The following is a 26,711-nucleotide window of genomic DNA, read 5'->3' on the forward strand; positions in this document are numbered from 1 at the left end:
GACTAATTACAGAGGCCTCAGAGCAACTGGGGAAGCTTCCTCCAGCTCCAGCGGAGGGCCTGGAGAAGATTCAACGGGTGTTGGGCGTGTTTGAGGAGGAGACAGACCAAGCTTTGGGGATCAGGGCTTGGGAGTCTGAATGTCAGGGAGAGAGGAGGGACCTGGTTGATGTGAGGGAGTGTTGGGAGAGTTGAGAGCCAAGGTGAGCCTTTAGGATGTGGGATGAGAGTGGCTGGTGGAGCTTGGTGCCCCATGGCCGCCAGGGACCAGGGCCGGATCCTCATCTGGTGGGTGGGACCACCTCGGGTGGAGAGAATACCCCACGTCCCTTGGTTTGGGGTGGGGCTTTACAGCAAGGTGGGGGCCTTCTCTGCACCAGGAAAGGAGTTGCTGCCCAAGGCCCAGCCCCGGGATAGGGGGTCTTGTCCACACCCCTGTCCCCTCCTGCCCCGCCTCAGCCACCATCCCCGCTCTGGATTCTGCCCCAAACTGCGCTCCACCTCCGGGACTGGCACAGTGCCCCTCTGGGGTGCTCAAGACAGGGCAGCCCTGTGCCAGTCCCTCTGGTGACCCCAGGACGGAGGGATGCAGGCCCTGTCCTGAGGGAGCCGTCAGCCCTTACACACACACTCATATCCACAGATACTCACACTCTCACAGGTTGAATCCCAGGGACAGAAGACCACATTTTCCTCCCAGTCGCCCAGAGGGTTCAGGAAACAGGGAGGAGTGAGGAAGGGCAGTTTGGAAGGGAGATGAGTGGAAGAGGGAGGCGGGAAATGCCCTGAGCAAAGACAGTCCTGGAGAACACCTTGGTCTGGCTCAGAGTGAACGCTTGTTTAAGCGGAGGAGAGGGTCAAGGGGAGATTTTCTGGAAGGGAAGGGCCAGGATCTCAAGCAGGCTGGAGGGCTGGGGGGCTCTGGGGCACGAGGGAGCAGGAGAGTGTATGAAGCAGATGGGATCAGGGTGTGCCCCTCCCTGCTTGCTTCAACCACCCCCCACCCCATCTTCAGCCTCTCTCTCCTTCATGTCCATCAAAACAAGCCATGATCTTGGGAAAGCAAGTGACGTCAGCCACTTAAATGGGAGTGTGAATGTAAGACCCGGTGACCTTTCTTTGTTTTTTTTTATGTTTATGAACAAATCGATAAAAATGCTATGCAGATTAGTGTTGGCAGAACCCACATAGGCCAGGGTGGGAGGAGGCTGAGAAAGGCCGACAGGAGGCTTTGATCTGTACCACTCCCCTCACAGGTTCGATGCTAGGGGGAGGATGGCAGTCAGCCCCCTGCCCACAGCCTGAGTGTGAGTTCTCCGCGGTTCTCAGCAGGGCACCCTGGAATGTTGGGGAGGACAGTTCTTCCTTGTGTAGCATTCCTGAAGAATATCCTCACCTTGGGGCCGGTAAACCCCAGTTGAGAACCTCAGCAAGCCATGTGAGATTCACAGCACAGGTTAAGATAACAACAAAAGAGATGTCCCCAGGTAGAATCAGTGTCCCAGAGGCAAAAGCCAGAGGGGACCCAGCCCCTGTCTGGCAGAAGTCATCGCCTCCTGGGGCGGCAGACTCATAAACACACACATGCTCTGACGTGAGGGGACCGAGGCAGCCCTGGGAAGGCAAACTAGCCCCCCATCATGCAAGAGGGAACAGCTCCCTATAGGAGTTGACACCGAGCTGGGGTGGACAGCCCAAGGTGGAAGGGCAGGCCGTGTAGGGGGAGGTGCATTTATAAAGGCACAGAGGAAAAAGCAGGTGACTTTGAGATGGGTCTGGCTAGGGGAAATGGGAAACAGGGCCTCTGTCTGGCTGCCAGGCGCCTTGAATGCCAGACTAAAGCATGTGGACTTTGTCCTGGGCTGGTAGGGGGGCTGTCACTGGAGTTTATTGGAGGAGGTGAAACCAGCCAGGTAGGCCTGAAGGGTGGTGGTAGAAGAGGCCAGAAAACCATCAGCACACTCGAGGGCAGGTGGGTGTGTTTATCTTGGGCACATCGGGCGCAAGCCTGGGTCGGGTGGAAGCCCTGGTGGGGCAAGCATCAAGTTATCTTTAGGAAGATCCAAATTTCTGGGAGTGCTCTGGAGGGCAGTGTTCCTTGAGCCCAAGAATTTTACTTACTGCTTGTTTAGATTCCTGGAACATAGTAAGCATTCGAAAATGTGTGTTGAATGAATGCATGAGTTCTTTGCAAGGACTGAGGTTGGAGGGTGGCAACCCAGGAGGTGGCTGAGCCTGGCCCGGGGTGGGAGAAGGGCAGAGTCAGGAGGTCCCAGGCATAGGGCTCCACCTTGGGGTCCTTGGGGATCCAGAGAGGCCGGGCACTGAGCTCCACGTGGGGTGGCTTTGCAGGTCACGGATGGATCTGCCTGGCTCACCCTCGCGGCAAGCCTGCTCCTCGCAGCCAGCCCAGATGCTGTCAGTGGACACAGGCCACGCCGACCGGCAGGCCAGCGGCCGCATGGACGTGTCAGCCTCTGTGGAGCAGGAGGCCCTGAGCAATGCCTTCCGCTCGGTGCCACTGGCCGAGGAGGAGGATTTCGACAGCAAGGAGTGGGTCATCATCGACAAGGAGACGGAGCTGAAGGACTTCCCCCCGGGGGCTGAGCCTAGCACATCGGGCACCACGGACGAGGAACCCGAGGAGCTGCGGCCGCTGCCCGAGGAGGCCGAGGAGCGGCGGCGGCCAGGGCCAGAGCCCGCCGTCCGGCCCCGGGGACGCGGCATGCACACGCTGGCCGAGGAGGACCTGCGGCTGACGCCTTCCCAGCCCCCGCCACCCCAGCTGAGCCAGGCCGATGGCCGGTCAGAGACATCACAGCCCCCGACGCCTGGCAGCCCTTCCCACTCGCCCCTGCACTCTGGACCCCGCCCCCGACGGAGAGAGTCGGATCCCACTGGCCCGCAGAGACAGGTAAGGCTGGGCTTGCACCCCACTCCCCACCCCTGATGCCCACAGTCCTGGCGTGCAGCTGAGAGTGCTCCCGTATGCTCCCTGGGGGCTGCCGGCTAGCACCCAATGGTTGCAGCCGTGATGAAGGGAGGCAGCTTTAAGGGTCTCCAAGCATGATTGTGGGGGGCAGGGTTCTGAGTTGAGTCTCGCCTTCGGGGCAGTGTCAGCCAGGTGACAAAACAGGAGAAAGACCTCCCAGAGCATGGGGACAGGGTGTGCAAAGGCCCAGAGGCGGCAATCAGAAACACTGATCGGCGGGTTGCAGCAGACGAGGCTGCGAGCTGGGTCCCAGGGCCCCGTCCAGGAGGGCCTTGGCCTTGGTGCTGGATTCTGAAGGCTTGGTGAGCCACTGAGAGGACAGAGGAGCCTGGCAGGCTGCAGTTCATGGCGTCGCACAGAGTTGAACACAGTGGAAGCGACTTAGCACGGCACGGCGTGGCAGGCTTTTAAGCAGGGGTGCGACATGATGCCATTGATACTTTTGAAGGGTCCCTCTGGCTACTGTGTGGAAAATGGATTGAAGGGGCACAAACCTATCAGTAGGAAGGCCACAGGGCAGACGCCAGCAGGAGAGCGCCCTGGGGGCGTGGAGCAGGGAGGGGACTCTGGATGTGGGGCAGGGTGGATGGAGTCTGGGGGTGTTGGGGAGAGGACCAAGGGAGTCGCTGCTGACACCGGGCGTTCTGGGTGGGCAGCGGAGCTGTCGCTGAATGGTTTCAAAGGGAGCATCAACTCAGATTTGGACGCAATGACCTCATGGTACCTGGGGGATATCCACTGTGGAGGCACTGGGGTTCAGGAGAGAGATCTCAGTGAGAGATATGAATCTGGGGATCTCGTAGTCCACAGGAGTGGGTGGTGTCACTCAAAAGAGGACTATGTGGAGTGGGGAGAGCCCAGGGTGAAGGCAGAGCTGGGATTCACACCTTGAAAAAGAGTGAGACGAAGGGGCGAGAACACCCAGGAAGAGGGCTCCCTGAGTCGAGAAGGAGCTTGCTGAAGAGGGGCGAGGGCAGCGGGGGGTGTGCTGGGTCAGAGCAGGCACTGTGCCGAGGGTGAGCTCTGAGAGCCAGGATGTTGGACAGTGATGGGGAGGGAAGGATCCAGGGCAGGGGGGGACCGTAAACCGGACACAGGGGCCGGCATGTTGGCAGCCCTGGGAGGACCCGGTCAGGTTGCCGTGGTGCCTTCTCGTGTGGGAGGCCTAAGGGACGAGACAGGATGGGCACAGAGAGGCCTGGTGGTGGCTGCATCATAAATGCTGGGGTGAGGGGCTGCAGCCCGTCTCATGGTATTCTGGGGTTTTTTTTTGGCAAATATGGGGTGTCCGAACAGGCAGAAGGTCCCTGGCCTGCTTGGGTTTCCCTGTGTGGTGCAGAGACTGACTTCTGACCCAGGAAGTGGCTCCACCACTCACCCTGGGTGCTGACTGGGGTCCATGTCCCCTCAGAGGACTGGGGAGAGCCAAGGAAGTGATGCTAGAGAGCTCAGGGCCCACGTGCGTTCCCCTCGACTGTCCCGTGTGGGGGCCTGCACACGGGAGACTCTGGGAGATGCCGGGTGCAGGGCCGGTTCCACTGAGTGCTCAGGTCGGGAGGCCTAGCCAGGAGACCCCGGTGCCCCGGAGGAGGCGGCTCCAGACAGGACTGTCTTCAGGCCCCATCCCGGTGTGTAGAAGAGACAGTTTCTAACCTGAGATCCTGAGACTGTACATCCTGGCCTTGTCCGGGGCACTGGAAAACTGGAGGCTCAAAAAATGGGGACCATGAGCCCCCACCCTGAGAGGTCCTAGCCAGCCTGAGTTGGAGGCTCAGCCAGGGCAGGGCTTGGGCAGCATGGCTATGTTGCTGACCCGGGCTCTGTTCCCATCAGAACCAGCACTGGGTAAGCAGGAGGTGGAGCAGAATCCGTCTGGGCTCCCTTGATCCCCTCTCATTCATTCATCACCTCATCATTCCACACCTACTGCGCCTCTGTGTCAGAGACCAGAGGCATCAGAGATCAGACACACAACAGGCTGGGCCCTCGGGAGGTGCAGGGTCTAGGAAGGGGGACAGATGGTGGTGGTGCATGTGGGGTGGACAGAAAGCCCAGAATTAAAGTCAGGAGGCCGAGTACAGGACCTGGGCCCTTCTAGTCTCTTCCTGGTGCACTACTCTAGTCTCAGAGTTGTGCAGCTGAGCCATCTGGGAGGCTTTTCTCACCTTCAGATACCCCCCTGGTCCTGGGAGTCAGCCTCACTTTGGGGAATTCCAGCCAAGGGGGTGAGATTTGGAGGAGCAGACACAGGCCTGCTGTACTGTCAGTCTTGGGCTCAGGTCCTGCTGATGACAAGGATGGGTACTGCCCGTCTCAGCAAGCAATGGGGTCGTGTGAGTCTGGCCGGGGTGTTAGGTTGTGCAGGCCTTGGTTTCCCCACAGTGCACAGAAGTGAGCTTGGGCAGCATTCTACAGCCGCGTGTGTGCTCTTCTGTGTCAGTTTACCCAAGAGTGTGCAGTGGTGTGTGGGTGTGTCCATGTGTCCGCGCACACACATGTGGGTGCACTTTCAGAGTGTGTAGAGCATGTGGTGTGTGGAGAACCCCGGACATCTACAGTGTCCCCGCTGGCGGGGTAGTCGCCACAGAGATGGTTCTAATGAGAATAAAGAGCAGCGCTGCTTACCTGAGCTTCTGTATTCTTCCCACGTAACCCTCACAGCGACACAGTGCAGAGGCCACCCCTGCTTACAGGGTGAGGAAGCTGAGGCTCAGAGGAGCTAAGTATGTAGCCCTGGGTCACCAGCTGCTAAGGGGTAGAAGTGGGATTTGAATCCAGCCAGCTGGCTCCAGGGCTGTGCTCGGAGCCACACAGTCTGAGGGCTGTGTGTTTAAGAGAGGATCAGGGGCTTCCCTGGCGGTCCAGTGGTTAGGCATGTTCACTGCCAAGGATGCAAGTTCGATCCCTGGTCGGGGAACTAAGATCCCACAAGCCATGCAGTGCAGACAAAAAAAAAAAAAGAAAAAACAAGGCTGAATCTGGGACTTCCCAGGTGGTCTAGTGGTTAAGACTCTGTGCTCCCACTTCAGGGGGCACTGTCTCTGATTGGGGAACTAAGAACCCACAAGCCACGGGACAAAAAAAGAAAGAGAGAGAGAGGAACAAACAGACCAGAGACAGCAGATGGTTTGTGCAGGGTCAAAAAGAGCCTTTGTGGTGTCTGTTTGTGTTGCGTGTGCACACGTGTGTGCCTGCTGGCTGGGCCATGGCAGCAGGTGTGCCTGTGGGCATGTCGGTATCTCTGTGTGTGTCTGGGTGTGAGCACGTGGGGCAGGACATGTGTCTTCCAGGGTTTCAGTGCAGCAGAGTGAAGCCTAGCCCTTCCTTCGCCGAGGGCAGGGGAAGAGGGAGGGGTGGACTGGCATATTTTTTTCCTTCTTTTGGTCTGGAGAGAGTCTTGAGCCTGGGTGAGGTCTCCACACCTGACTGCACCTGGAATCACAGTTTGTGGACCTCCCTGCATCCTGTAACACAACTAGATTAAGTGGCTCAGGGCAGGCAGGAAGTCCCTGCAGGGACCCCACCCTACAACCTTTGTGCAAGGAAGCCCCTCTGAGTCCCAGCTCCGTCTGCTTGGGGTCTGATGTGTGAACTTCCTCCTAAAAGCAACCTTTAAAGATAGGGACACTTGCACGTCTCCATGGGGAGTAAGGACAAGGATAGTGTGGAACCAGGCAGTCTTAGAGCATCTGTTGTTCTTTGGTGTGCGTACCATGACCCTTGAATGTTTTTTTTCTTACACACACCTTCATTTCTCCTCTCTGGAATTCACCGTGCAAATCAGAAGTGGCCGGGAAAGCTAGGCCAGAGGGGAGGGCAGTGGACAGAGTGTGGGGTCTAGGGGAGGGATGTTTACCCTCCTTCACCAGTTGTCTCTGGCTGATAACCCAGCGAGTCAACATTTCCTGAGGACATGGACATTTGTTTGGCAGCCCCTAGAGCATTTCCCTGCCACGTGTGCAAGAGGCTGGCGGACAAAGATGAATCAGGCTCACAGGCAAGGGGGTAGGGCGAGGATGCAAAGGTGGAGACGGTGTTTACACTCAAGGGGCTACAGGGACATAACGGCAGACTCTTGTCTGCTCAGAATGGAGCCAGCCTGCCAGGAAAGCTGGGGTGGCTTCACAGGTGTGACACTTCAGCTGGGCATGGAGGACAGGGAGGTGGCCACAAGTGGTGCCTGGCCTGAAAGGGCAGGACATGCTGGAACTAAGTCCCTTTGGCAGCTGACCAAACTCTGCCTGAGGTGCTGAACTGGAGCCGCCAACATGTGCTTTGAGAAGGGTGTGAACAATGGTGGGTGCCGCTGGCCCTTGGTATGGCCACGTGGGCCGATGGACACGTAACCCTCAGTGCAGACAGGACTAGCTCAGAAGGATACTAGACTTGGCCACAAAGAAGCAGGAGGGGAAACCATGGTGAGGCCAGTGAGTGTAAGGCGACCCACAGCATATCCTTTCTCCCCCTTTCCACACCAGGCCCCTGGATACCCCCACTCAGTGGCCACGGGGCGCCCTCCTCCTCAGCCCTTTAGCAGCTGGCCCAGCCAGTCCTCACTGCGCCACCTAAAGCTTTGTAAACTGGCCTCGGTCCCAGGAAGAGCTTGGGGTCAGGATGGGCAAGGTCAGATGACAGCAAGTCATTGTTCCTGTCCCCACATGCCTGGGACAGAGCCCATTTTCTCTTTTCCCTCTGAGGGCATGAGAGCAGCGGGGCATGGGGTGGCCAGGTGAGGTGGCCAAGCCCTGCCATGTCTCTCAACTTTAGACAGGGAAAAGCTGCCTGGGAGAAATGACTTCAACTGGCTCCTCCACCCCCCAATCCTCTAAACTCTTTCTTCATTCTTGAGAGTGATAAACAGCTCACATGACACAGCATTTACACCATGGCCAGTACCATTCTAAGGGCTTTGCATATTATAACACCTAATCCTCATAAGAAGAGTCTTAGGAAACCGTAGTTACTCCCATTTTACAGATGAGAAAGCTGAGGCATGAAGTAAAGTAACTTGCTTGAGGTCACCCAGGTATTAAGTGGTGGAGTTGGAATTCAAACATGTAGTTGGACTTCAGAGTCCTTCCCTTCTGCCACCTCGTCACTGAGACTCTGAGCATGGGGGCAGGGCTGTCATCGCAGAGGGCACTTACCTGGTGTTCTCTCGACCTCATGAAGGGCGCAGAGTCCAGCTGGGGAGACAGATGGTGCACAAATGCCGATACATTTTAGAACGGTCTTTCCAGGGGGAGGGGGCAGGATTTCCCCAGCCCAGAGGGAACTCCAAACTATATAGAGCTAAGCCAGGAAGGCTTCCTGAAGAAGGTGAGTGAGCAAGGTCTCCGGGAGGAGACCATGGTGTGAGGAGGAGGCGGGGGAAGGGCGTTGGAGGCCGGAGCCTAGGTGGTGAGGCAGAACGGGAGGGTCCGGACCCTGCCCACCTGCCCGCGACGCCGGCGCCGCAGGGGCTGTCAGCGGTGGGTGGCCCCCGAGACGGAGCTGTCGATCGAGTCTGTGCCTGACACCTCTTTTCCCTCCACTCTTTTGGTCTCTTTCAGTTGGAGGAGGACAGACTCTCGGGGCACTCCCTCCCGCGGTACAGCCCCCTGCGACGACTGGCGTCCTCCGTGTTCTCCTCCTCCACGCTGGAGACCGAGCATTACCCTCACCCCGGCGGCGGCAGCTCCTCCGGTTCCCTCATTCAGCGCAGCCGCTCGGCGGAGAGCAGCCCCGTGCGGGCGCCCCACCGGCGCCACGCGCCCCTGGCCGCCGGCAACCACAGACTCGTGCCCTCGGTGCTCCGCATCTCGCGGTCACAGCTGCAGCAGGTGTGGGCCCGCTTCACCCACAAGACCTAGGCTGGGCCCCCCCCCCTCCTGGAGGGGGCAGGTGGGGGGGGTCGGTGGGGAGCAGGCAGAGACGTGGTTCCTTCCCAGGACGCAATAATCACACACTCACACACCCCGACCCTCCCTGTCATGCAATACAGCCCCTATAACGTTGGCCCAAGGTACTGTAACCCCCCACCCCTCACCCCCTCCATCGACTCCCTCTGCTTGGTGCCAGCCAAATGGTGCAGGGAGGGGTGGGGCTGTTGGTGCAGTTTCTGGGACAGGACAGGGGCTCTGGGCTGGAGCCACCAGTGGGTCCAGAGTCCGGTGGAAACTAAGGTGTCAGGGAGAGGCGTGCTGGGTCAGAGTCAGTCTGGGAGGGCGCTTATTCTGTTTAATCTGTGATCTCTTGGCATGGCTGGGCATGGTCCACTCTTGGGGAGGGGATGCCGGGAGACGGTCCCTTTTGGTGCGCTGTGTGTCTGTCTCTCTGGGCAGGGCGAGGTGTGTGGCCCAGTGTATGGCCAGCCAGCTTTGGGGTTTGGTGGGAAAGTGCCTCTGTACTCAGTGACGTGGGAGGAAGTGGCCCTGTGACTCAGTGAGCCCTTCCCAGGCCACAGTCACGGAGGACAATGCCCTGCCCTCCTGCATCTCAACCCAGGAATCCTGGAGCTCAGCCCACTGTAGGCTGCCCCTCCCCTGGGGCATATGTTGCCTGGCCCAGCTCCTTAGGAGCTGGGGAGGGACGCACAGGGAGGGGTCTGGGGTCTGCCCCTCAAAGCAAGCTGGGGCCTCGGGGTGATGGGCCCTGCCTAGTAGTAGTGGCAGAGAGGGTGGTTGTTAAGGATGTGAGAACTGTGAGCTCAGAACAAATTCCAGACAGCAGCAGTCCCACCAATGCCCCTCTTAGAGGGTGACTCCTTCCAGTGGGTGCTCAGCCAAGCTTTTTGGTCCCTAGGGGCTTTGGTGAAGACTGAACACTGGGTAGGCTGATCAGAGGGGGATCAGGAGATGGGAGGGGGATCAGGATGCCAGATTGCGCTTTCTGCCTGTTTCTCAGCACCCAGCCTGTCACTGCAGGGACCCCAAGGTCCTCTGTCTTCACTCCGGCTCATGTCATCCAGCACCTCTGTTCCCCTGGGGAGTGGGGCAGTGGTGAAGATGGCTCTAGGAAGGGCAGGGCCAGTACAGGAAGGGAAGGAGAGGAGGAGGCCTGAAGGCCTGCAAAGTGTTTATTGCAGTAAGGTTGCCTCTGTGTGTGTGCTTTGTGCTGGTACACTTATGAGCATGAGTGTGGTTATGTATGAGAATGTGTGCATGTGGCAGGGTTGCCATGGATAGATGCTCAGGCTGTGCACTGCACAATTCTAGGGAGTGCCAGTTTCATAGCCCCTGATGTGAATGGCACCCACTGAAGTTGCCCAGTGCTGCAGTTCTGTGCAGGTGGGTGTGTATGAGTGTGAGTGTGTGTGTGTCTCTTAGGGAATCAGAAAGATGTTTGTGTAATCCTTGGTAGTTCCCTATGTACCTACTATCATCCTGGCTCCTGTTTCTCCTTCCTTCTTCACTTGATGTCTGCTTTCCTCCCAACTCATCTCCCTTCATCTCCTGTCTCTGGTTCCAGCAGAGGCCTCAGGGCCCCTGCCTCAACCTAAGGGTGCCACAGTCAGTGAACAGTGCCCTGAGCCAAACTGTTATCATAGGTGGCTCACCCATGTGAGCCAAGCCCATACCCACCTCACTCCTTTCTCCAAAAGGATAGCTTAAGGGTAGCTGGGCCACGAGCACCCTCCCCGTTTGGGAATGGAAGCCAAACTGGGACCCACCGCCATCCTGACTGCTCATTTTTGAACCTCCTCAGGTCCAAGACTCTGTTGCCCTCTGGGCTGTTTTGGGTGGCTCTGCGCCCTGTGATGGCAGAAGGCAGAGGAGGGGTCAGGGTAGACCCTTCAAGAAAAGAGAAAAATCAAAGCACAAAGTTGGGGGGTGGGATGGCCAGTAGCCCTACTCCCAGCCTTCTGGCACTGCCTGCCTCCCTCCTCGCTCTCCTCTGGCCCTCTTTCCATGCTCTCTTGCGGGCGGCAAGCAGCAGGGGCTGAAATGAAGGGGAGTCTGTCCACCAGCCACTCCACAATCAGCAGCAGTTGGGGGCAGGGCCCCCGCTGTCTGGGATGAGATGAAACCAAGCCCTCTGTTATCCGGCATTTCCTTCCAGAGGGTTCTACTACCTGACCCTGAGCACAGCTCCCACACCATGACCAGAGCCCTGCGGTACTCTAAGATCCCAAAGTGCCTTGTGACCTATCAAAGATGACGGCACTAGCTTCAGCCTTGATTTAGCATCAGACATGTATTAGGGCTTCCCTGGTGGCTCAGCTGGTAAAGAATCCGCCTGCAATGCAGGAGACCTAGGTTCAATCCCTGGGTTGGGAAGATCCCCTGGCGAAGGGAAAGGCTACCCACTCCAGTATTCTGGCTTGGAGAATTCCATGGACTGTACAGTCCATGGGGGCACAAAGAGTCGGACACAACTGAGCGACTTTCACTTTCACTTCTTCAGTGTTTCCAAAGGTTTTGGAGGTGGGGAATCCTGTTTAGCATTCCCAAAGTAGCTGAATTTTTCAAACACACACACCCCAGAACTGACTATTGTGGGAAAGAGTGTGTCCTTTAAAGATCATGACTCAAAACATTTTGTCCTCTGCGGGACATCTTTTTATATGCCCTCCGTAGTGGAGGAGAAACTGTCTTATAAGCCATAAAGCTCTGAGCTAACCAGAAGTGGTCTTAAGACCAGGAAGTGGTCTTGATATTATTACCTTTTGAGGGTAGCTCTGACTTTTGGAACATCTAAGGCTATTTGAAGCCACGTGTGCTGAAGTAAGTTCATGTGAAGCTCAGCAGACCCCCATGTGGTTTGGAATCCAGTTGCTTGTCTCTGGGTCCTGGGCTGGGCAGGGAAGCTGTGAGCCCAGAGTGTTGTCAAGCTTTTTTCTTAAGGGTTTCCCAAGGAAGATGCCAGAGTGTTTCAAGAAAAGATATCCTGCCTGGGGCAAACGCATAGCCTCCCTGAGGTCAGCTTTGAAAAGGAACAGCACTCTTTATGTATTAGAAGATGCTATTTTTGTACTTTAAAGCCACACCCTGCATGTAGTGGTGGCTTCCAATTATTAATTAATTTATTTTATTTAACAGTCACTGGCACACAGAGCTTATCATGTGCCAGGCAGTGATCTAAGCACTTTACAAAAATAACTCATTTAATCCTAATAGCCTAGGAAGTAGATCCCAGTATTATCTGCATTAAATGGATTAATCAGAATATCTAATTTACAAAAGCATATTAAAACCCCCCGCCAATGCCGAATAACTGAGGACTTGTTTGATAGGAGTTTTAAAGTGTTTCAGTCTGTGTTATGGTCTGTTTATTATTTACTGTCCTTACTGGTTGGCCCCTCCTTGCTCTATTGAGGAAGAAGGAAGTTATCTATGAATCAGACTCTCCTTCCTTCTCCATCCCACTGGGCATGGGATGGAGTTGGGGGTGGATGGGTGGTCACTCCAGAGTTCTGGGGTTGGTTGAAATGGCTGGACCCTGTCTCTCCAGAGACCCCCCAACCTCTCAGTCCCACATGGCCCCAAGCATGCCCAGAGCAGCTCTGGGGATTAGGTGGGTGGAGTAAGAGTTCCAGCGAGAAAGCAGGTGCTTAAAACCCTGTCCTCAGTGGCATTGGTGGGATCCCTAGGGTCAAGCTCACAGGCAGGGCAGATACTGGCATCCATACCACTGACCATGGAGATTTGAGATGAGTGTCACCAACTCATCTCAACTCACATCAATAGGAGCCAAGCAGTGTCAGGGAGAGGGCACTTGTGGAGACTGTGGTAAACAAAGGGACCCCCACCATCCTCAGCTCAACCAACTGTTGCCAGTATCTTCCACCTTTAATGTGAAATCTATTTTTAAATATTGGCATCTAATTTTTTAAAAAACAACTTTTTAAAGAAAAACCACTGTGTGAACTAAACAAAATTGGTTTACAAGCAGAGACCCTGAACTCAGTTTGCAACCTCTCTGAGCAAACTCTCTGAGCCTGAGGATCCCCCTACCCCCGTCTATCCAAAACTGTAAGCATTCAAATGGGGACAGTGTTCTTCCCCAGGAACACAAACTGGGTGGCCTTCTTAAGAACAGGCAGCTCACGACCAGTGGGGATGTGTGGTGTGTGCTGTGTGTACATGTCAGTGAGCTCTTGGTGTGTATGCCTAAGTGTGTGTGTGGGCCAGTGGGTTTGTTCATGTTAAGTGGGGTCCTCCTCAAAGGACCAGTATTTTCTCTGTAAGACAGGATCCTAGGATCCTGTCACTGGAAAAATGCACTAGTAAATTCCCGGTAATGAATAGACACCCCCACCCACTTAAGGCAGCTTGGGTCACAGCAATAACCAGTCAATACTCACCACAACCTCTAGCATCCCAATCCCAGCCATCTCCTTTGCAATTCCAGTTGTGGGGAAAAAAGGAATGGCCCTGCCCAGCATAAGGAGGAAATGGTGGAATCTCTGAGCCATGCTGGTACATTAACCCTTGCTCCCCCAGCCAGGAGGGACAGGTCCCTTCAATCCCAGGAAAACCTGTGTTCCTCTTTGTGGGGAGTCCCAGGACCCTCCTTTGCTATTTCTCCTCTGCCCTCTTTAGGTCCCCTTTTCTGGGGAGGGGTGGTGCTGTCTTCCCAGGCAGTGGTTGGGAGGTCTGGGCCACTGGGTGAGCAGAGGAGCCGTGGCAGTGTGTCTAATTGGGTGATCAGAGAGGACCATGCATAGGTAGGCTCTGGGGGTCACTGGCTATGGAAGCATAGAGAATGCGATATCCCCTGCTCGGGTTGATTTGGTACCTGAGGATGGAGGCATAGACCTCTAAGGAAAGCCTGAACACCACCCCACCCAACTCCCAAATTCCACTGGATTCCACCCCATAGGGCAGGAATCAGCCCACCCCCATGGGCAGTCCTTGGTAACAAGGAGCGTGGCAGATCACTCTCCTTAAGTTGGGGGGCATGTCCCCAAAGTTTGCATTATTCCTATTAGGGACAGAGGTGCCCCCAGGACTGGTGGGGTCAGCCTCTGAAAATTTTAAAGCATCCTTCTCCCTAAGGGAGAGGCTCCTAGACTGAGGACAACAACCCTCAAACATCCCCAATGGTTTCCCCCACCACCCAGTGGGCTTCCCAGTTTAGGGAGCCCCTGGGCCTGAACGGCGACCCCAGCCCTCAAGGGAAGAGTTGAGAAGCCGTGGGGAGGAGGGTCAGTGAAGCCCAAAGGACTATGGAAACCTTCCGAGACCTCCGCTTCCACTTGGTTCCGCCGTGCGTCCCACCACCTACTCTCCCTTTTACCCGCACAGGCTGTCAGGGTGCGGGGTCTGGGGTTCACCTTGCCACGACTAACAGGCTCTCTCTCTGCTACACACACACACCCCCTACACACACACACACCCCCTACACATGAAGTAGCTGCGCGCACACTTCATGCACTCTCCGGACAGCAGACTAGCGGCCCAGCCCGGGAGAGCGCGAGGATCGTGTTTCCGGGCCCCTCTGGCAGGTTTATCACTGTATTGGGACCCCCATCCCCTACATTCCCTTTTGTCCCCGCCCCCGCGGCCGTTGCACCACGAATGTACGTTCCAGTCTTTTTAACTAGCTGCTACGCGGCGTGACCAGGCGACCGCCCGGCCTCCGAGTCCCCCAGCTCGAGCCACGCCGCTCACGTCGCCAGAGTAATCCTCCTGGGCGCCCCCGGGCGTCAGCCTCTGCTTCCCCTCCCCGCCGAGCTGCCTGCTGCTAAAGTCCTTCCCGGGTTCTCGCCCCACAGCCGCCCGCCGCCTCCCGCCCCGCCGCGCGCTAAGGTTGAGTTGGCTCCCCTCCGCCGGCTCTGGGCCGCCGGGTCCCCGGCCCGGGGTGGAGCGGGACGGGTGTGAAGGCTCGCCCTTCCGTGCTCCAGGGCAGGGTGCTGACTAGGGCTGGGAGAGGGAGCTGGCCAATTCCGGGCTTCAAAAGCCCGGGTCGCCCACACCGGATTCCTGTTACCTCACCGCCTACAGGGCTGCCCCTACCCCTCCCTGCCCCAAATAAATTGGCCTTGCAATTGGATGCCAAAGAGCCCAGAGTTGAGGGGGAGCCAAGCTTTGAGCCTAGGTCTCTCAGAGCCACCCAACACCCCCCCCCCCCCTTTTGGCCCCAGCCCCAGCCTCCGTGTCTCCTGCCCCACCCAACTTACACCACAGAGGGCCCTGGGGGTCCCCAAACATGCCCCCACTTCCAGCTCTTCTCTCTCCCCATCCCCGCAAATAAAACTCAGGGACCAACATCTGCTTCCTTTGCACTTGCTCCGTCGACTCCTTCCCCACCCCCACCCCCAGCCACTTGGAGGGGCTTCGGTGGGAGAGGAGTGGGGTTCTGGGCCCTTGTGGCCATCAGTATTGAATGAGGAGAGGGCTGGCCCCTGCCCCGCTGGGAGGTTTGTCTGGTGGGATGGGGAAGCTCGCCGAGGGCCCAGCGCAGCCTTTTCCCTCCAGGGGCCCGAGGAGCCCCCTCCCGGCATCGGGAGGCAGGGATGGGAAGGGGGTTGGCGAGAGGATCCTCCTGGAGGTCCCGAATCCCAGCCTGTTTATTCCTGGGCCTCCCCATCCCATCATAACTCCCCGCCCCCCATTTTGTACTGCAATAATACTGTACTATAAGCTTGCACTATTTCCCGACCCTGGCCAGCCATAAGCATGCACGAAAAACTTCAAAACCACACACGCGCGAAGATGGGACGCTTTTTTTTTTTTCCCTTTCTCTCTCTCCGGGGTGTGTCCTCAGTGTACAGAGTGGCGTCAGGGCCCCCCCCCCCCCCACCCTCCAGGGCCCAGGTAGAAGAGCATGCACTGAGCCCCTGCCCCTAGACTGCGAGTACTGTACAAATCCAACACTTGAAACCGACACGCACACGCGCGGCGCCGCCGGGGTTGGGGGGAGGGGGTAGGACACGGACTCTGCACCCCCGCGCACACGGCCACGCAGGGCGGGGGTGGGGGGCGCCCCGCCGTCAGGTGTCGCTGTGCAAGGGATCTTGTGCCTTTTAAAGTCCCTGTATGTTAATGCAGACAATCCGGAGAGCTTGTGTACTACCAAATTCTGATTAAAGACGCCTTCCAGGAACCTGCGCCTCGCCTGCTTTCTTTCCTCCTCCTCCTTTCTAACCCACCACTTCTGGGGTCGCAGGACTGCGCAGAGGCCAGGGGCTAGTCTTTTGCCGAATCAGAGATGGGGTGGTGGATGGGGGATGGCAAATTTCAGATCAGTGGATCCAGCCCCACTCCTACGTTAGCCAGCAGCTAAGACAGGCCAAAGTAGGGAGAGGGAGGGGACCCTAGGAAGTTTCAACCTAGTTGGACTTGAGCAACACTTAACTGCTGTGGCTGGCTGGCGGTCTTCTTTCATCCCGAGGAGGGCTTTGCGGGTGGACTCTGGTCTCTGGCCTGACTGGAAATGGCCAGCTTGCTGGAGGGGGGATGGGGAGCCGGAAGGTGATAATCAGTTGTCGGTGGATCAGACAATTATGGCCAAGTGTGTGGTGGGGGTGGGAAGCCAGAATAGCAGAGAACCCTGTGAGGAGACCTCAGGGAGCCTTCTCCTGCTCCCTGTCCCCTGCCCTGATGGCGGGATCTGAAGGAACCCCGGCCTGGGGGAGAATGGTCTGTTGAGGGGAATCAGTGAGAGATTGGATTGTGCAGAACCCAGGGAACTCAGGGCTAGAATGCCTGTTGAGGGAGAACTAGGTCAAGGAGAGGGTGGACCCAAAGAAGAGGGTCGCAGAGACTGTAGAGATTGCAGAGAGAGGGAGTCAAAGGGGAAGGGGGCTCACCGTCTCACTGTCCCCCACCCCACCCCCACAGGCCTGCAGCCATAGCGCCAAAAGAGGAAGATACTAATATGTTTCCCCTTGGGGCCTAAAGCAAGTGTGGTGGTGAGAAAGGGCAAGCTACAGCTGCGTTTTTTGACCCCCCAGGGCACTGAGAGGTCTTTGCCCTGGGGCAGCCGGGGCGGGCACTGAGATCTGGGGTCAAGTGTATGAGGATCTGTAGAGACTTAGGGTAGCAGCTGTCTTCCCAGGTCATCTTACCCCTTTCACCCAGATGACTGCCATGGGCCAGGGTGCCAGGTGTGGGTGGCACCCCTGGATGGGGGGTGAAGAGCAGAGGGAGGGCTCTTGGCCTGGCAGATGTGGTTTGAGTGTAGAGACCCAGAGAGATGGGCAAAGACTCTGGGAAAGGTAGAGTCCAGCAGAGGAGGTACCCTGCTGACCTCTCATCTCTGTCAGTCTAGGCAGTTATGGCAATGGGAGTGGGGGTTCCTGTGGCGGGGGCGAGGAGGTATGTGCTGGGCAGCTGCTCTGGGGCTGGGGGGCACTGCTGTGAGAGGCACAAAGCCCTCCCCACTGGGCAGTGGCGGGGGTGTCGGAGCTCATAGTCCTCTTGTCCCCGGGCAGCCCGCCTTCTTTGACCTTGGGACTGTGGACTGATGAGTCTGGGCTTGGCCTGGGTCCAGGTCAGAGAGTTGCTCAATGGGTGCTGTGTGCGGATGGGGGTGTGGGGAGTAACCTGTCTCCAGTGTCAATAGTAGGGGAGTCAAGGCTGAGGAGAGCCTGGTTTTGCTGGCGGCAGGGTCAGTTTGGAGTCTGGTCCGTCTGCCTCTGTTCACTTTTCCGGCTGACTGGAGTAAACATGGACTTGGGCTGAGCTCTGAAGCTGACAAGGCCACATGCCTCTGCTCGGGGCTCAGCGGACAAAGGGGGAGGGCTGAGGCTTTCATTCTCTGCCTCCCCTCCTCCCACACCCTCACCGCATCTGCCTTTGGCCCAACTCCATCCGAGTCACCAGGGAGCTGTGAAACAGATTTCTGGGCCTATCTCTGACCTAGCAGAATCTGCGGAGTAGGACTTAGGGCTCTGTATTTTTAAAAAGCATCCCCAAATACCGCTATGCCAAGCAGGCTGGAGAACCATAGAAAGCAAATTGAAGTCATACCATGTTCCTGCCCTGAGAAGGGAGCAGGAAGGTGTGGGCTGCCCCGGACGCTGGCTTCCCCTTGCTGACAGCCAGCACTGTCTCTTCCCTCTGAGGCAGAACAGGGGAGTGTCACTGCTGTGCCCCTCCCGTGGTGTCCTCAGGCCTGGAGGGCCAAGCACACAGGGGCTGCCCAGGGATCGCTGGCTGATTGAAAGGGCACAGGATCACCCGGGTGAACAGGTGAATACTCACTGGACTTAGGCATCCAGGAGAGGCCAGAAAGGGTGAGGGAGGGCTTCCTGCTCTCGAGGAGGAGGAGGGGTGCCTCCAGGCCTGGTGCTCCCCAAGTTGGAGCCAGATGGGAAGGGGCTCTGAAACAGAAAACCAAGCATGCCCAGGCCAGGGTGACCCTTAGGGTAAATCTGTGTCTTCTCTGAGGTTCACGGCTCTGCTGAAGGGCAGAGGGTCCTGAGTTTCGCCACTTGGGATGGTGAGAGGCCACTAAGGCAGTGGAAAGAATTCTGAGTTCTGGGCTGGCCTGACTGGTGTGCCTCTGTGACTCAGGCCTATTGATGCCTCTCTCTAGGCCTCAGTTTCCTAGTCTGATATTATCAGTGATGCCTGATTTCCAGTGGGGATCCCTCATCCCTCCCATGTAATGGAAGGGGAGGGCTTTGAGACGGAAGGGGAGAGGATTCCACCTATGAGCATCTAACGTGGGCACTGTGAGCAGAGGATCCATCCTTTGGATGGGGCTTTTCCAGAGAGATCCAAGAACTGGCCAGATGGCAGGGGCAAAGATCGTTCTAACAGGGATGCCCAAAGAGTCAGAGATGGGCAGGAAAATAGGCTGAGATTCTGCTGAGAAAGAGTGGTTTGGTGGGGTTGAAGGGTACCCCTGCTGAGTAGGATGTATCTGATACTGGGTGGGTGGGTTCTGAGCCAGACAGGAGAAACACATAATCAGAACACACTCTGGAGTGTGCTGGGGTCCTGTCTGATGTCTGACACTATCTTGTCTTGCACGAGGAAGGTTATGACAGTTAAGGAGGGGAGAAGGCACAGCCTTGAGCAAAATCTTGGCCTTGTGGATTCCTTCTCCTCCACCTGCCTATGGGTTGAGCAAAGAGACCTCAGCTGGAGAGCCTCTTCTTTCCCTGCCTCCATAGGTATGGCATCCAGGAGTTTCTGGGATTGAGGAGGGAGGTAATGATCTTCAAACTAGGGTAAGCCAGAGCAGGGGGTAGGAGGCGGGGGTGGGATGGGGTTGAGAGGGAGCTAACATTTATCAATCCACTGCTATAAGCCAGATCCACTGCTTATATGACCTTGTTTCTGGTCACAGCCTTTGTGGAGTATGTATTATCCCCATCTCACTTCCTAATCTAGAGACTGCACACTCCATGAAAACAAGGACCAGGTCTGTCTTGTTGATCCACAAATTTACAGCCTCTAACACAGTGACCAAGACAATAGACATTCAAGGACTTACACATGTATGCATGAATGCAAAACCCTTAGGAGGCTCACCATTTATCAGGAGAGAGAACCATGTAAAGGTGTGCCTGTGAAATAGAGGGTGGAAAGTTCTGTGAAGGAGGGATGTGGGAAAATAAGGAGAGTGGTGAAGTCTGCTTGGTGGGTGGACAAAAGGATTTTGGGCAAATGAGCTGTTTGAGCTGGGTGCTGGAAGAAGACGAGGAATTTGTTATGTCAGTAGAGAGAGAGGGATGGACCCCTGGGCAGAGGAAGCTGCCTAGGGAAGGATCAGAAGTACGAGAAAACTGCATTTTGAGAGCTGCTGGAATGTAAGCAGGGGAGCAAAGTGAGGTTGGAGCAGAAGGTAGGAGCCAGATCATGGGCTGGGCTGGGGTGGGGTGAGGTAGGGAGAGGTGGGGAGGAGTGAGGATGCTCATATGCCAAGCCAAGGATTGGGACTATCTCCAGAGGGCTGTGGGGCCCACCATAGGTTTCTGCAGGTTTGAAACAAGGGGAAATGAGATCCGATTTAAGTTTCAGGAAGATCACTTGGGCAGCTGTAGGAAGAACGGATGAGCAATGTAGAATGGAAAAAAAAAAAAAAATCAGGCCCGTGGCTGGGGAACCACCAGGCAGGACAGGGCTGTGCCCATGGGGATAGGACAGCAGACACAGATGTTCAAGAGGAATGCCTGGCAGGACTCCCTGAGAGTCTGGATGGCCCCTGAAGGTGTTGGAGCCCATCCAGGGCTTTGGGTCTGCAAGGGCTGTGTTTCAGAAAACAGAAGCCCTGTGTGTTCAAAAGGCTAACAAAGTCAGTACCATCCCCCCAGGAACAAAGCCATGTCAGCCCTGATGGGGCCTGGTGCTGTGTGGGTGCCCAGGGATGTGTGTGATTGACAAGGGTGGAGCTAGAGAAGACATAGCAGTGGAGGCCCTGGTAAGATGCTCAGGTCTTTTGAGTCTGGAAGGAAGAAGGCTCAGGGGAGATGTGGTAAGAGTCTAGAAAACCAAGAACATGCCATCGCATGGCCAAGGACTCTGCCCAAAACTTCCAAGGGACACAAGTAATCAAGTGAAAAGGAACTGTCTTTCATAGGCTGGCTGTGACTTTCTGGAGAAGTGTAGACTCAAAATGCACCTACAGAGGGCTGAAAACTTCCTGGCTGACAGGCAGGTGGGAACAGAGCTGGAGCTCCAGGGACCCAGCCTGTACTTCACAGGGTGGAGGATGGCCCAAACTTTGCCCGGACAGGTTCTGGTGGCCCTGCAGCCAACTCCCTGGCTACAGAGGAACTATACTCTGTGAGGAGGCAGTGAGGGCAACCCAGACATTTGCTGCTCCTCTCTGGACCTAAGGAAGGGTTGATCTATATGGTGGCTATGATAGCTTGCAGTTGTCATTTTCTTCTGTTGACTTAACTACAGTTGGCTCTGGGTTTCAGGGTACACGTAGGATACAGGAGAGGAGTAGGGGTAAAGGGGAGACTGGGAGATGGAAAAGCCACCGGGATAAAGGCCTGGGACTTCCAGGGGACCTGGAGCATGGAAACAATCATCAGAGATTTATTGAGCAGCTACTAGGTCCCAGGGACCAGCCTAGGCTCCGGGGATGGAACAATGAACAAAACAAGCCTCCGTGCCTGCTCTAGTGGAACTCACACTCTGGTGGGCCTCCAAGACTGGGGGTGCAGTCAGGCCCAGGAGCAGGGCAGTGACCTCAGTGGGTCCCTGTGTATGCCCCTTGCAGGTATTCTCTGTGGCACCCCCGTTTGAGGTGAACGGTCTCCCACGAGCTGTGCCCCTGAGCCTGCCCTACCAGGACTTCAAGAAGGATCTCTCCGATTACCGAGAACGGGCTCGGCTGCTCAACAGGGTCCGGAGGGTGGGCTTCTCGCACATGCTACTCACACCCCCCCAGGTCCCACTGGCTCCTGCTCAGCCTCAAACAAATGGGAAGGAGGAAGAGGAGGAGGAGGAGGAGGAGGAAGAGGAAGAAGAGGAGGAAGAGGAGGAGGAAGAAGAGGATGAGGAGGAGGAAGATGAGGAGGAGGAGGAGGAGGAGGAGGAGGCAGTGGCCCTGGGGGAGGTTCTGGGGCCACACAGCGGCTCCAGCAGTGAGGGCAGCGAGAGGAGCACAGACCGGAGCCAGGAGGGTGCGCCTTCCACGCTGCTGGCTGACGACCAGAAAGAGTCCAGGGGCCGGGCCTCGATGGCTGACGGGGACCTAGAGCCTGAGGAGGGCTCCAAAACGCTGGTGCTCGTCTCCCCTGGTGACATGAAGAAGTCGCCCGTCACTGCCGACCTGGCCCCCGACCCCGACCTGGGCACTATGGCCGTCCTCACCCCACAGCAGGAGCGGCCCCAGCCCACTGGCAGCCAGCTGGATGTGTCGGAGCCAGGCACCCTGTCCTCCGTCCTCAAGTCCGAGCCCAAGCCCCCCGGGCCTGGGGCAGGGCCGGGGACAGGAGCAGTGGCCATGGGGGCAGGGGGAGCGGCAGTCACCTCCTCACCCTTCACCAAAGTTGAGAGGACCTTTGTGCACATTGCGGAGAAAACCCACCTCAATGTCATGTCTTCCGGTGGACAAGCCTCCCGGTCTGAGGAGCTCAGCTCTGGGGGTGAGCTGGGCCTGGAGGTGACCTCTGATGGGAGGGTGGCGGAGGAAGGGGCCTCCGCACACCTGGAGAACGGCATTGCCCTGTCAGGGCTGGAGAGCTGTGTCCCGTCAGCACCCCCGGGGAGTGGCCCCTTGGAGGTGACCGCAGACTCACTGCCCAACGGCCCAGCCCTGGCTGATGGGCCTGCCCCCGTGTCCCTGCTGGAGCCAGGCCCCGAAAAACTGGCCACCATCTCTCCTAGTCGCCACGCTGTGCCAGGCCCTCGCCCCAGGAGCCGAATCCCTGTCCTGCTGTCTGAGGAGGACACAGGCTCGGAGCCCTCTGGCTCACTGTCGGCCAAAGAGCGGTGGGGCAAGAGGGCCCGACCGCAGCAAGACCTGGCACGGCTGGTGATGGAAAAGAGGCAGGGCCGCCTGCTACTGCGCCTGGCCTCTGGGGCCTCGTCTTCTTCCAGCGAGGAGCAACGCCGTGCCTCTGAGACTCTCTCAGGCACAGGCTCCGAGGAGGACACGCCTGCCTCCGAGCCTGCAGTGCCCAAGAAAGCCGGGCGGGCAGCTGCCACCCGGAGCCGGATCCCCCGCCCCATTAGCGTCCGCATGCCCACGCCTGCCACAGCCCAGCAGCCCCCCGACAGACCCCAAGGTGCGGCCCCAGCATCTGACACAGCCATCACCAGCAGGTGAGAAACCGCTGCCAGTCCCCGGGGCGGGGGTGGGGGGGGTGGAGGGCGGTGGGGGGGTGGAGGGCGGTGGGGGGGGTGGGGGGTGGAGGGCGGTGGGGGGGTGGGGGGTGGAGGGCGGTGAGGGGGGTGGGGGGGTGGCAGAGGCTTTCTCCAGGGGAGGCTTTTCTGGAGGCAAGGGATACTGATAATTCAGCGACACCTCCCCAACCAAGTCTCTCTTCTGACTTGGGTCCCAGCCCTGGCACTGGGCTCAAAGGAGTGTCTGGAGGGATGTCAAGGAGGCAGGCTTGGGAAAGGTTGATGGGGGATATTGGGGTCCACATACAGTCTCTGGTGTGCCACCGGGCATTTGAGGCTCAAAGATAAAGGCTAGAATAGTTGGGAGAAAACATGACCCGTATTAATATAAGCACGAGTATATAATACAGTAGAATGTAAAGATGAAACATCAGAGAAAGCATGCAGCAAGCTCTTTTGTTAGCAGCCCGGGTCGGGGGTGGGGGGGATGGGGTGGGGGAGGGTGACCCTTAGAGGCCCCGTCCTGGAGGACGGGGCACCACGCCTCAGTTTGTTTGCCTCGGTTTGATCGTCTTTGCTAAGGTCTCATCCTCAGGCTCATCCACCTCTGAGGATGCACGACTCCGGGGCTCAGTGGCCAGGGAGATTCTGAAACTGTCTCTCCTTTTGTTTCTTTACCCTCCTCTCGCATCTTCCACAGGCTCCAGCTGCAGAAGCCCCCAGGGACGGCCATTGCTGCTGACCTCCGTCCCAAACAGCCCTCCGGCCGAGGCCCGGGCCCCGGGCGAGCCCCAGCCGGCACCAGGCCCCCAGCTCCGCGTAGTCCGGGCCTCCCTGCCTCCTCCGCGCACCATCCCAGCGCGTCCCCACGGAGCCGGTCCTTGTCCCGAAAAGAGAGCCCCTCCCCTTCGCACCAGGCCCGCCCTGGGCCCGCCCCACCCCGGGGCGCCCCGCAGGCCCGGGCGCAGCCTGAAGGCACCCCCTCCCCTTTGGGGGGCCCCAAGAAAGGACCCAGAGGGAAAGTCCAGACTCAGCGCGCAGCAACCAAAGGCCGGGCGGGGGTCGCGGAGAGTCGGGCGGGGGCCAGATAATGATGCGCGCGGCTCTCTGCGGCCCCCCACCCTCACCCCGGCCCCCCACCCGCAGCCGGCCACACTGAAACAGCTCCCAGCACAGCCTTAGGCGCCTCACGCGCGCCACCCGTGCACCCAGCTTCCCGCCTGCACCCGCGAGGACGCGCGCCAGCACACGCAGCGACCACCCGCCAGCCCTGCCAATCGGGGCACCGGGCCCGGGGGAGCGCCCGCCTCCCCATCCTTCCCCTTCTCCGCCTCTCCTCCTGCTGCCCTTCAGGTGGGACAGGCTCACCCTCCGCCCCGGGGAAGGCTCAGCGACTTTTCACCAAGGACTCCACTAATGGGGACCCCTGCTCACCCACCAGGCCTCTGCTGTCCCCCATGCCCCACTAGGGAACTCTGCTTACACATCCTGCGGCGTCTTTCCCTCCTCCTGACCCTCTTCCAGCCAAAGTCCCCCCTCCCACTGCCCCCCTTTTTGGAAAGGCAGCCTCAAATTCCAGAAATGGAGGCTCCAGCCTCCCACTAGGGGCTAATCCCACCATCCCCTGGGAGCTCAGGTGGTTGGAAAGACCTCTTCTCAGCTGCCAGACTGGAGTTGGAGAGGTGAGACCTAGGAGCCATTGGTCTACTCAGGTGTGAGGGGGCAGATCTGACCTGCCCCAGAGTCAGCACTGTCCTTGACACCCCTGTGGGAAGTAGTGGGCAGGTGATGGGAGAAGGGTGCTCCCTCGCACCTCTAGGGTACAATGACCCCCTTCCCCTAAGTTTGTGTGGGAACCATCAAGTGTGCGGGGGCTGCTTTCCTGGGCAAGTGTTTCCCAGTGGGAAGTTGCGGGGTGGGGCAGGGGGAGCAGGGCTTTAAAAAATGTTTCACCCCTTCCCGTGGTCCCCTGATCTAGTGCTCAGGACCCCTCACCATCAGGAATTCCTTCTTGCCATCTAACCTCAATCTTGCCTACTGCAGTTTCAGCCAACTTCTCTCTCTCCTGAATTCAATGGGGGTGGAGAATGACTGGTTATCATCTTCTCTGCCCTGGCCCTTTGGAGATTCAGGAACCCAGTTCTGGCTGCATCACCCTCTCTGTCCTCCTGGCTCTGGAGAGTGGACTGGATCAGACCATCATCTCCCCCGCCGGAGAGAGAGCAGAAATAGGCAGACAGACTGACAGCTGGCCCCTGGACTCGAGGCAGAAAGGCCCTTCTCACTTCTGGACTGTACGTTTCTATGATGGGTCCAGCCCCAGTGCCCTCCACCTCCAGCTCACCCTTCAGCCTGTCCCCTCTTATCCTAATCCAGCCCATGCAGCTGAGCAGTCCCTGCAGAGGGCGAGGCCTACGCTGCTCCATGAATGGATATGGGGCCTCCTCCTGGGTCTGGCTCCTGCATAGCTCATCCCCACTCATCATCAGCCTCAACTGCCTACATATGGGCCAAGGGGCTGCAGAGGGGATAGTCAACCCTGCCCATTTGGGACAGGTCCCCTGCGTTCTTCCTCCATCCTCGGCACCCACAGCTTCTGTCCTCTGGCATGGCCCCTCTGTTCTTCCCTGGGTCACAGAGAGCAGGGCAAGACAACCCGGGGAAGAGGAATAAAGGCCCCAGCCTGCCCTAGTGGTCTGGCAGCATCCAGCCTCCATCACTTAGAAGGATGCCCGTGAGGAAATCGGCCCCGAGAGAAGCCTGGTGGCACCAGCTGAAGCCCCTGATGGAGTGTTGGCAGGCTTGGGCTGCTGCTTCTATGCCAAGGTGGTGGCTTCTCTGCAGACCAGCCCAGGGGAGGACTCCAGGGTGAATGGCCTTCAAGGTTCACCCTTCACTGACGCAGAAGCTCCCAGAACACTCAGGAAACCTCTCCAGACAGAGCCCTCTTTGTCAACCCGAGACCCATCCCAAGGCCTCTACTGCCCTCTGGGTCCAGCAGAGGGGGTGGAGGAGGGGCCACGCCTTCCTACCTAGAGCTTCTTCGAATGACAATCAGCTCGTGCCAGGTGGGGACCAGGGCATGACCCCTGGTGCCCAGGTCCTGGGCCTGCTCCTTGCCACCAACCGAACCGTGAATGTAGGGCCCCCCAGCCTCACCCCTGCCCCAGGACCAACAACACCCTGGTTTGGTGTTGGGAGGAAAAAGGGGGCGGCCTGAGAGAGCCCCAAACCCATCCCACACTCTAGCTTCACCCAGCACTCGAGCTGGGCAGAGACACAAAACCCTGTCTGCCCTTGGGATTCCGGACCTCCCTAGGGCTCCCAACTGACCTCAGGCCTCTGCGTCATTGAATGTCACCGAGGTAGGGGAGGAGGGGATGGGGCAAGTGTGTGGGGGAGCTAGGGTACTGACTCTGCCCCTCCCCGCCCCCCTCGGAAGGGTCTAGGGCAGAGGAAAACACACCTTCCAGTGCCCCCACCTCCCACTGCAGTCTCCTCCCGCTTGGGCACCCATTCCTGCCCACCAAGCCCTCCCAGTCCTGAGCCCCTTCTCTATAAAAGAGTGTCACACCACCACCACACCCTCCAGCATTTCCCCATCGCCACAGCCTGTGTCACTGGCTCAGATGCAGGTCTGCTCACCCCAGAACATGCCTCCCCTCCCCAGCGCACTGTGCACGAAGAGGGTGCAGGTGAGGAGCTGTGCCCCCAATATGTGGGCTGCCCCCTTCCCAGCTCCTCGCAGGGGCCTGGCTTGCACAGTCTTCTCAGCTGGGGTGGGGTCAGGGGGAATCAGCCCTGGTGAGCATGGGGTGAGGGGCAGGGAGTTGCCCTTCCCCTCCCTGGGGAAGCTACTGAAGAATGTTTACATGCCAAACAGAATGTAACACCCTCTCCACCCCTCCTAGTCACTGCATGGCCTCTGCCCACCTTGCACCTGTCCATCCCCACCCCAGCACCCTGGAAGCCGCTGTCATGATTAGATCGGGTCTCGGAAGGGAAGTAGCCATCACACCATTAAAAAGCCTGTGGACCTTT

General features: G+C 57.9%; 1 protein-coding gene across 1 annotated transcript in view; it reads left to right on the forward strand.

Annotated features, from left to right (window-relative positions):
* The window catches only part of TTBK1 (tau tubulin kinase 1), a 42,352-nt gene extending 15,641 nt beyond the window's left edge, over positions 1–26,711 (forward strand). Inside the window, exons 13-15 of the mRNA XM_024983980.2 lie at positions 2,352–2,913; positions 21,100–22,649; positions 23,371–26,711. Coding sequence (XP_024839748.1) covers positions 2,352–2,913; positions 21,100–22,649; positions 23,371–23,761 — 2,503 coding nt within the window. The 3' untranslated portion in view covers positions 23,762–26,711. The remainder of the gene's footprint in view (positions 1–2,351; positions 2,914–21,099; positions 22,650–23,370) is intronic.

Source organism: Bos taurus, chromosome 23 (assembly GCF_002263795.3).
Source record: "Bos taurus isolate L1 Dominette 01449 registration number 42190680 breed Hereford chromosome 23, ARS-UCD2.0, whole genome shotgun sequence".
Lineage (NCBI taxonomy): Eukaryota > Metazoa > Chordata > Mammalia > Artiodactyla > Bovidae > Bos > Bos taurus.